This window comes from Solanum tuberosum, unplaced genomic scaffold (genome assembly GCF_000226075.1).
Source record: "Solanum tuberosum cultivar DM 1-3 516 R44 unplaced genomic scaffold, SolTub_3.0 scf00227, whole genome shotgun sequence".
Taxonomy (NCBI): domain Eukaryota; kingdom Viridiplantae; phylum Streptophyta; class Magnoliopsida; order Solanales; family Solanaceae; genus Solanum; species Solanum tuberosum.
The window spans coordinates 1,053,358-1,064,962 of record NW_006239150.1 but is presented as its reverse complement, the minus strand read 5'-3'; the positions used below and the strand labels follow the sequence as shown (position 1 = coordinate 1,064,962).

Below are 11,605 nucleotides of genomic sequence, written 5' to 3'. Positions count from 1 at the left end.
GTTCAAATTCTAAGTTCAACTTCAATAATAATTCAAACTAGTCCTAAATTCAAAATTCAAACTAGTCTTAAAATCACAAATTCAAACTAGTCCTAAAATCCCAAAATCTAACTAGTACTAAAATCCTAAATTCAAATTAGCTAGCTATTCCTAATCCCAAATTCAAACTATTAGTCCTAAAATCTCAATAATAATTCAAATCTAGTTAGTCCTAAAATCTGAAAATCAAAATAATACACAAATTCAAACAACTCCTTAAATACCCTAATTCAAACTAATCTTACAATCCCAAAATCAAGAAATACCGAAATTCAAACAAATCCTAAGATACCCTAATTCAAACTAACCCTAACATTAAAATTTTCAATTCACAATCAAGAAACACAAACTAACAATCACATAATCCCTAATTCAAACTAACAATCAATAAATACAAAATCAATAAACTAATTACAATTAAATAACTAACAAAATCAAATAAATAAAAATAGTTGAATTTTTTTTATAATTAATAAAACCCTAACCTTAAAGGAGAAGGAGAGAATGAAGAGAGAGGGGAAGGAGGCGGCAACTCTTGACGGACGGACGGACGGCGGCTGCAGCTCCTCGCGGGCGGATCGACGGCGGAGTGGAGAGAAGGAGAGGAAAGGATTTGAAAAATGAGAAATGGGGGAAAATCGCGTCTGTATGTAGCAGATATTTAATGAAAAGTGACGGACAACGTCTCTAAGTCCGTCGCTTTTCATTAAATAGTTGACCAAACAATTTGATCAAAAAGCGATGGACATAGAGACGCTGTCCGTCGCTTATTTAAAATATTTGACCAAGAAGCAACGGACATAAAGATGTTGTCCATCGCTTTCATAAAAAAAAAAAAGTAAAAAAAAAAATTCAAAGCGACGGACGGCGTCACTATTGTTAAATTTATATATAATTATTTTTAATTAAAAGCGACGGACAACGTCTATATTTATATTAAATAAATAATTATTAATTTTATATATATTTGGCGCAAAAATCCGCGGAAAAAAACGACGGACTAAGAGATGCTGTCCGTTGCTTTTTGTAAAATAATTTTAAAAATAATTATTTTTATTAAAAAGCGACGGACAGTGTGACAAATGGCATCGCTTTTTGGAGCGACGCCGTTCATCGTTTTTTAGTAGTGTAACTTGCCCTTGAGAAGTTATACTTACTTCATGTCCAATAATATCATCCATAGCTCTACAAATCATTGAGAATGCTCTTACAATCAAAGGCTCATTCATTAACCATTCATAAGTTTGTTTGGGTATAAATTCCTCCATACCAACCAAGGAAAAAGTTGTTGCCATAAGACAGCCAGAGCTTACAAGTGCATTCTCCAAGTGCTCTTCACATTTTGGAATATAGCCAGCATCTAACCATTGGGCTTCCTTAAAATAGGCACTCACCAACTTCTTCATCTAAAAAGAATTAATTAGAAGTAATGTTAGCTAGATAATAATTAAGTCCCAAAAGTATTCATTTATTTTTTTGAATTATACATAGGGGAGGGGAATGGGGAGTGGTTAAAGGAAATTCATTATAACGTGGGAAAATCAAGTTGAAAATTCAAACAGTCATCCAATTCGACTACTAAAATTCAGCATATTACTTAACTAACATATATTTGTGGTTGGTTAAGCAATAATATTACCTCATGTTTTGCAAAGTATAAACGGTCTGATTTACATTCTTTGGCCAATACTTGTTCCATTTCACTATAAACGTCTAGAAGGCCTTCATAAGCAGGTCTCAAATATGGTGCGATTGAATCAATTGCACTGATATCCCATCTAAAAATTACAAATAAATCGATTTAGTTTATGTCTTGTACATTAATTTCACAATAACAACATAAATACATGCTTAATTTTTCATATTCATTAATGAGGGATTGTAAAAGAAAGTTAATTTACTTATAAAGTATTTGTTTTATACGTTTGGATTGCATCGGTGAAAGGTGCAAGTTCATCGAGTGTTCCATAAGCATCATATGTATCATCAATGATAGAGCTCATCTTTAGTACTTTAGTCCATCATTGTTCTAGCACGATTGTATTTAGGCTCAAAATACATTCCTAGTATCCAAAAATAACACTCAACCGTCTCTTACATAGGACAATATTTTGTTTGCAAAATCCAAATCTTTCCACCACCTATATCATAAGATCGTGGATTTAAATAATATATAATTGTATCATATATGAAGGATGTACATACATAGATCAAATTATATAGATATCTTTATACCTTGTAAACTCACTAAGCTCTCTTTGGTGCATCTTTTGTAGCATGTTGAAATCCAATTTTGCAAATTTCAAAAGCAAATTGTCACGTGCATCATTGTTTTCGTAAATGGATATGTATTTCCTAGCTCCCATTCTTGTTGCGTCTTATGAATAGGGTGGCTTAAGGTTTCAGTAATTTGAAGCTTAAGCGAGTCATTGCTCCAGTTGGAGAGCATGGATTCGAGATAAGTGGTAGTAAAGGTAACAGCTTCTTCAAGAATTTCCTCCCGTGTACTCTCAGATGTATTGCTTCATGTAGACTCAATAATCCTTGAACATTATTAGTAAGGCTCTCTTTGAATTTTCCATCATGATCTACGAATTTCTTGAAGACATCTGCGGATTAATTAATAGTGTCGTCTTTTGTTGTTAGAAAATAGAAAGAAATTTAATTTGTTACAAGTCGTAACTAGACATAAACCTTAATTCGTAAGAGTTTTTTGCTGCAATTTTTTTTTACTCTGGTACTCTTTCCGTTCCAATTTATGTGATATACTCCCTCTGTCCAATAATAGTTGTCAACTATTGACTTGGTACACACCTTAAAGAAACTATAAATAGAAGGGTAATTTTACTATATCACCCGTTGAATATAATAAATACAATGTCTTGAAAAATGTAATAGAGAAATGATTATAATTAATGATAAGGAAGCAAATGTAAAATTATCCATTAATTTCATAAAGTAGATAAGTATTGTTGGACATCCCAAAATAGTATAATGGACAACTATTATTGGACGGAGGGAGTAATTTTATTTGGCACAAAATTTAAAAAAGAAATGAATATTTGAAAAACGTGTACATGTGATAGCATTTGTGTGGCATAATATTTAATTTGTATTGTTATAAAAACTTAAATGCAAATTGTTATTCAACATACAATAACATTATATACCAAGCTAATCGGAAATTGATTTTTATTGTGACTTAACAAATGCAAGGACAGAGCATGTTTACCAGAAGAGATGTAATGTCCTTGTTGCCTTAGCAGTCGAAAACGAAGAGAAACAACGTGAAGGTTGTCATCATTCTGTTGGAGACGCATCAAAAATGTTTAGAATGGATGTTTCAATTTCATTATGAAAATGATATGCCATTCTCAGTCGTTGAATTGTGTCTATCAACACAAGTTTTTGAGTGCTATTGTCACAAGTTTCAACCAACATTTTCCTGAATATCTCTTTTAACTCATCAACTTCAACCTTTTCTTGGCTACTTATTTCCTGCAGGACATCCAAAATTCAGCATTACTTACTATAATTGATTTCAAGTTTAAAACGTGTTGTGGTTGTAATATTTCTCTAGTACTTCTTAGACAAAAATTAAGCAACAATATAACAAACAAATAGTATGTGTTAACTCACAGGAGTATAAGAAAGGAAATGATAACCCCAAATAAAGCTTGAGACCTCTGAAATTTCAACCAAGACCACTCCTAGACCTAAAATCATTCTTTGGATCCAATGAAATTGTCAGAAATCTAATCCGAGCATTCTGAATCCCAAATGTTGACTAAAGTCAACTCAAAGACTAAACTCTCAATAATTTCCAACTTAGGACCTCAAATCCACGAAAATACTTTGAATTTTAAACTGGCAACTCTCCTTGGTTAATTTCGACATTCCAGAGTTGACGGAATAGATGAATTTTCATTCCGAGAGTCGAAACTCCAAAAGACATCGAAAATCACTTTTTGAACAAATTTTAGCCTTTCAAACTTCCATAATTTTCATAATTCATAACTTTTCATTCAAAACTCGAAACCAGTTTAAAAATCAATCAAAACAACTCGGGATCAATATCGGGAGAGGTAAAACGATAATTTTATTAAAAAATTCAAAAAGGACCTTCCGAGTCATTGCAATAGCTATCTTAGACTCCCCTCCATTTTTTGTGTTAATTTATAGAGTTTATCTAACTTTACCATAAGATGTTGTATTAAGATTGGTATGCCAAATTCCAAGATGTAACATTTTCATATCAATGATCATTGGAGACAGTTTAATTAAAAAAACACTGAACACCTGAAGCATGGATAATTTAATTTGGGAATCCAATATTGGCTGAGATAGTTCCTTCTTTGATATCATGTAAAATTAGGTTGTGTGCTTAAGTCGCACTCCTAAAGCTAGCTCAAAAGAATAGGATTGTCCAAGCCTTATAAGGAGGCAACCCATCTCATTACCATCACTGCAAGAATTTTTCATTCTTCAACAATATCATCGTTAGTGAACGAATTCAGTTTTATGATTAATTTCATTACGAGTGGTACGAGATAATAACTTAAAATATTTACGAGTCATGATCAGTGCTTCTAGTTGACTTTTTTTTGTAATCGTCGTTTAGTTTGATTGTATCCTATTAATGAATCTAATATTTACAACAACGATGGAAATTATAGTAAATTAAATAATTATTATACAGTACGATACATGAATCCAATTAAATAATAAAAAATTTATTGAACCGCAACAAAGATACAATTTATTCAAACTTTATTATGATAACAATACAATACAAATACAATACGATTACAGTACATTATAAAGTGATGATAATTAACAACTATCCAAATTAACAAGCTAGAAATGAAATAAAACAGGATTTAATACAACTCTAAGTGTTGTATATTTTTTTTAAATGAACATGAGAGAAAAAAGACAAACCAACCACACTTTTGCTTAATAAATTAAAAACGACTATTGTTTATTTCAAACATTCCCCGGGAATTAACAGCTCATATGATGTGAATAGCATATTAAAGGTCTTCAATTTATTATATGCCTTATTTTTCTCTGAATATTTGAATGATGAAGTTGCAATTTCAGCATTATATTTATATTTTGACCGATTCAATCAGTATCGAGTTAATCATATTTTTAAGTTTGCCTTTGGCATTTGTGTATTCATCTTCCTCTTTATATAACGTGTCTATCACACGTGTCAAATTTAGAACTCGTTCAAGGACAAACATTGGTACTTTAGTTGGACGGAAGAATTCTTTGTTTATGTCCTTCCATGCAGTGGAGACCTCTTTCTGAAATTTAATGTAAGCCTCTTGCTTTGAAGCTCCATACTCTTTCATGTAACATTCAATAATTGAAGCTACATGTCCTCTTTCTTGTTCAACCTACATAATATTAATAGATTTCAATATCTCCATATATATAATTAATACATTTTAAACATTATTTTTGGTAGAAAATCTTTTAAGTCACTTAGACAAACCAACTAAGAGAGTTAAATGAGTTTATTTAACCTTATTATTTTTAGAAACTTTTGTAATTATTTTAAACTATAGATTGTTGTGACTTATATATATATATATATATATATATAATTTTGAAACATATAAATTTTATCTAAAAAAACTTAAAGATTCTCTAATAAAATTCACACAGAAGAGTAGTTAGTTTGACCTTCACACAAAGTGAAACATAAGAAGTACAATTGTTTTTGATAAGTCGAGACACTATTAGGGATTCATTTATTTACATTTTATGAAATTTTGAATCTTAATTAATGTTCAGATCTCAGTCATTACGTATATACTTATTTTTACGAGCAAGGAAATAGAGAAGTATTATTATTGTACTTACTTCATGTCCAACAATATCGTTCATTGCTCTGCTTATCAATGAAGCAGCTCGAACTATCAAAGGCTCATTCATTAACCATTCAAAAGTATCTTTGGATATAAACTCTTCCATACCGACCAAGGAAGTTGTTGATCCCATCATATAGGCCGCGCTTACGAGTGAAATCTCCATGTGTTCCTCATATTTTGGAATATGGTTATCATCATTCAACCATTGGGCTTCCTTAAAATAGGCTCTCACCAACTTTTTCATCTAAAAAGAATAACAAGTAATTTAAGCTAGTCAATTACTACTAGCTTGTATCTTTTTTCCTTTTGGAATTAATGATAACATGGAAATCGAAATTAAATTCTCACTAATTAATAAGATAAGGTGAAAATATAGATAGCCAATTAATTGAATTATCAAAATTTACTTTAACATTATTTACCTCATATTTTGCATAGTATACATGGTCCAATTTACCTTCTTTGGACAACACTTGTTCCATTTCAATGTAAATATCTAGAAGAGCTTGATAAACAGGTCTCATATATGGCGGTATTGAATCGATTGCATTAGCATCCCATCTAATATATCATCAAAAGGACAAACTAATTAACTCTTACATCTTGTGTATATATATATATATCATAATAACAACAGGAAAACATATTTACTTTCTCATATTCATTAGTCAGGGATTGTCATATTAAAAGATTATTTTACTTGTAATTTTTTTATGTTTTACCTCTGGATTGCATCAGTGAAAGTCACAAGTTCGTCATAGGTTGCATAAGCATCAAAAGTGTCATCAATAACCGAGGTGATCTTGAGTACTTTTGTCATCATTTTTCTAGCACGATTATACTTTGGCTCAAAATACACTCCTAATATCCAAAAGTAACACTCAACCAGTCTGTCCCTTGCATATGGAATTTTATTTGCAAAATCTAAATCTTTCCACCACCTACATACATCACAAGAGCAACGGTTTTAATTCACCTAATTAAAGAACATATATAGACCAAATAGTGTACCACCTTGTAAGGTCACTAAGCTCTCTTTGGTGCAACTTTTGCAGCATGTTAAAATCCAATTTAGCAAATTTCAAAAGCAAATGGTTGTGTGCATCATTGTTTTCGTAAATGGATATGTATTTCCTTGCTCCCACCCTTGGTGAAGTCATGCGAATAGGCTGACTTAAGGCTTCAGTAGCTTCAACCTTAAGAGAGTTATTGCTCAAGTTGGAGACCGCTATGGACTCGAGATGATTGGTGGTAAAGGTAAGAGCTTCTTCAAGAATCTCCTCATCGCGCACTCTCAAATGTGATGCTTCATACAAACTAAATAATCCTTGAACATCATTAGTAAGTGTTTCCTTGAATTTTCCATCTTGTGCGGTGAATTGCTTGAAGACATCTGGTAATTAAACATCATGTTCATTGTTAGTCAAAAATTTAACCTTCAAGTCCATTAAAATGTTACGTAATGAAGAAAAGTAGGGTTGTACAAAATCAAACCGAAAATCGAATCAACCCGCAAACCGGAAAAAAAACCCAATTAGTGATTTGGTATTGGAAAAAAAAGACTGACTATATTTGGGTTGATTTGGTTTTAACTAAAAAAAATCAGCCCGAGACCAAACCAACCTGATATTATATATATAATTTTAAAATTTTATTTTATACATAAAAATATTTACTTTGATATAATTTTTAAATATTTCTTATACTTTTTCATAGTTTTTATCTTTTAATATATTATTTCAAGTTTGAAATTCAATAAAGATTATAGTCCACAGATGTTGGTAATTATAATAAAGCTTAAATCAAAATCAAATTAATACTAATGCAAAAAGAAAATCAATTCGACACTAAAAATGACAATAATATTAAATATTTGTTGTTTAGTTTTACATTGGTTTAGACAATTAAAATACATAATCTAATTTTAATTTCCTTTAATATTTAGTCATGTAACTAATACTTATTAAACTTGTTTTAGCATGATTTAGTACTTTTAAATTATGATCATTTTCATTATGACTTGTTAATTTGCAATATTTGTTTTACGCGATTTCATTATTATTATTTTTGTTGGATATTTTAGTGTCATTAATCATATCATATTTTCTGTTATTTTCTTAAGAAACACCTTAGATAGTTGTCTTGTGGTAGGACTAAAGAAATCTTTGAAGTACAAGTAAATTATATGTTTGTTTGAATACTTTACCGGAAAAACCCGACATCCGAAAAAACCCGAGGTTGAAAAACCCAAATTTTATTGGTTTGGTTTGGTTTATAAATTTAAAAATCCGACACAAATGATTTGGTTTGATAGTTAAAAAATCCGAATCAACCCGGTTATGTACACCCCTAAAGAAAAGTAATATATATGCATTAATCACCAGAAGACATGTAATGTCCTTGTTGCCTCACAAGTCGAAAATGAAGAGAAACAACGTGAAGGTTGTCATCTTTCTGTTTGGACGCATAAAAAATGTTTTGAATGGATGTTTCAATTTCATTATCGAAATGATATGCCACTCCCAATCGTTGCATCGCGTCTATCAACACAAGTTTTTGTAGACTACCCTCTGGAGCTTCCACCAACATTTTCCTGATTCTCTCTTTGTACTCCTCAACTTCAACTTTTTCTTGGTTAGTAATTTCCTGCATCCAAAAAATACACATGTAATAATATTTAGACAACAATTAAGATAGAAAAAAAAAAGTGAAGTTTGTGACTGACGGTGAGTTGAGGAGTATAAGAAAGGAAATGATATCCCCAAATAGTTGAGTGAAAATTAGCCAAGGGACGAGACTTATTAGGGGAAGAAGTAGTCATTGCTTCTTTTTTCAAGTTTAGTTTGAGGCTTTAAGTTGTGCTAATAGGATCAGCTATTTATAATGTACCTACCTAGTCCATTATTGAATTAATTTTTAAGGATTCAATTAATAATTTGTTATTGGTTCCATAATTCTTGTAAAAGATTGGACATTTCATACCTCTTGTACGTATGTTTTGTTATTGATTGTTAATATATGAGGTAGGTGTCATGTTTAGCTTCCCCACCCTACCCTGGAAAAAAAAACAAGTTTGAATAAATAAGCTTGTATTTTCTAGCGCTATCTTAATTTTCGGACGTCTATATTTATGTAGCTAATATTCTTGTCATTGTATGTAGGTTTTTATTATCTTTAAAATGAAAATAAAATAAAAGATCTTTTTTAAAGATGAGCCAACCAAAATTGACCCTCAGACAAATTTCCACATGCCATTTTCCTTGGTGTTTCACAGTCTAGTACACATTGATAAAGATTCATAACTTCTTCTTTTTTTGACAGTTGTCCGAGGTAGTAATGGACGAGTCCGGAACTAAAAGGGCAATAATTTTTTTCAAAAATTTTAAAAGGGTAACTCAATTAATTATGAAATTAAAAGGGCAACAATTTTTAACGCCGTGTAAATCAGGTTTTTTAAAACGAGGCTCAAATTCCAATGAGCCTTGTAAGGCTCAACCGCCAATAAGCCTTGCAGGCTGTTTTTTTTTTTTAAAATCTTGTTTTATTTTCTTGTTTGTTAAATGTCTAATAATAATAATAATACATAGTTGTTGATATGATGCATAAAGATAGTTTAGACCTTATTGCTAGCCATTACTTTGTGGCTTTTCAAACGAACTGTCACACCCCAAATGCGGATGTGATGGCACGTGTCCATTTCCCACCGGACACGTCAGCCTAACCCAACCACAATGATAGAGAAGTAGAAATACGAGAATAAAAGATAATAAATAAGCGGAAGACTTTAATTAAGACTCAACACTACCCAGAATTTGATTGTCACATGTACAAACCTCTAAATACAGAATTCGAATAAAAATATACAAGTCTCAGAGTATAGTTCTCGAATAGAACAAAACTGAAAGTAAAGATAACTCAAGGGCACGTCTGGAATGAACCGCTACCTCTCGAGTATGTCCCGAAGCTCAATCTGCTAAAGAAACTACTAAGCCGAATCTGAGAGAGAGCTGTCAACCTACACAATTGTGTAGAAGCAAGGGTGAGTACCGAAAACCACAGGTACTCGCAAGTAACTCTAAACTAAGCAAAACTAGCAGCTACAAACAACCCCTTTCAACCCCAATCGAACCACCGAAACTTCAATCTAGCAGCAAACCAACCAACCTATACTAAACAGATCATATTCAACAGCCAGAACCAACAGTATATCCTCATCAACCTCAGATCAACAAATAAGAGCAAGTAGATCAAATTCCACATAAGAAGGGTAAATCGATACAATCCACACATCACAGACAAAGATAAGGCAAATGCGATGCAAAATGCAATAATGATGTCATGTAGTCGTGATGCATGTCTGTCCTACGATACACATCTGTTGACGTAATCAGTCCGCGCTGAATACTCAAATCAGAACCCATGGGGGCCACACATGGACCATGTATCACCGCCGGAACCAGATCCCATCGGCATCCAAATCGCTAGCCGGAGCTAGTCCATCTCATATATCTCTAGCCGGAGCTAGTCTCAACTGTGTCTCATATCCATCAATCCTCATATCAGTGTCTCAGAACTCATGCAACAGATAGTTCACACATGGGATGAATAATGAATATGCACATGTCATCAATCACAATCATATCACGATCACATCATAATATTACACATCATCTGTCTCAATCACAACCATATCACGACCACATCATAGTATTACACATCACCTGTCTCAATCACAACCATATCACGACCACATCATAGTATTACACATCACCTGTCTCAATCACAACCATATCACGACCACATCATAGTATTACACATCACCTGTCTCAATCACAACCATATCACGACCACATCATAGTATTACACATCACCTGTCTCAATCACAACCATATCACGACCACATCATAGTATTACACATCACCTGTCTCAATCACAACCATATCACGACCACATCATAGTATTACACATCACCTGTCTCAATCACAACCATATCACGACCACATCATAGTATTACACATCACATGTCTCAATCACAACCATATCACGACCACATCATAGTATTACACATCACATGTCTCAATCACAACCATAGCACGACCACATCATAGTATTACACATCACATGTCTCAATCACAACCATAGCACGACCACATCATAGTATTACACATCACATGTCTCAATCACAACCATAGCACGACCACATCATAGTATTACACATCACATGTCTCAATCACAACCATAGCACGACCACATCATAGTATTACACATCACATGTCTCAATCACAACCATATCACGACCACATCATAGTATTACACATCACCTGTCTCAATCACAACCATATCACGACCACATCATAGTATTACACATCACCTGTCTCAATCACAACCATATCACGACCACATCATAGTATTACACATCACCTGTCTCAATCACAACCATATCACGACCACATCATAGTATTACACATCACCTGTCTCAATCACAACCATATCACGACCACATCATAGTATTACACATCACCTGTCTCAATCACAACCATATCACGACCACATCATAGTATTACACATCACCTGTCTCAATCACAACCATATCACGACCACATCATAGTATTACACATCATTTGTCTCAACATGAATGTTTGTATCAATCATAGCCTACTCATGCTCTTCTATCCCCTCAATAT

The 11,605-nt window shown here is 32.5% G+C and overlaps 1 protein-coding gene and 1 pseudogene across 1 annotated transcript; both read right to left on the bottom strand.

Moving 5' to 3' along the window:
• Positions 1 to 205: 205 nt before the first annotated feature.
• On the bottom strand, positions 206 to 3,765 carry LOC102597122 (germacrene C synthase-like; annotated as a pseudogene).
• Positions 3,766 to 4,975: 1,210 nt separating this feature from the next.
• Positions 4,976 to 8,756, bottom strand: LOC102589473 ((E,E)-germacrene B synthase-like). Its single transcript, XM_006356662.2, has 7 exons — positions 8,647 to 8,756; positions 8,303 to 8,567; positions 6,936 to 7,314; positions 6,644 to 6,862; positions 6,344 to 6,482; positions 5,914 to 6,165; positions 4,976 to 5,444 (listed from the first exon to the last, which is right to left on the bottom strand). The coding sequence occupies exons 1-7, from the start codon at positions 8,740 to 8,742 to the stop codon at positions 5,151 to 5,153; spliced, it is 1,644 nt and encodes a 547-aa protein (XP_006356724.1). The 5' UTR covers positions 8,743 to 8,756; the 3' UTR covers positions 4,976 to 5,150.
• Between the last annotated feature and the right edge of the window lie 2,849 nt (positions 8,757 to 11,605).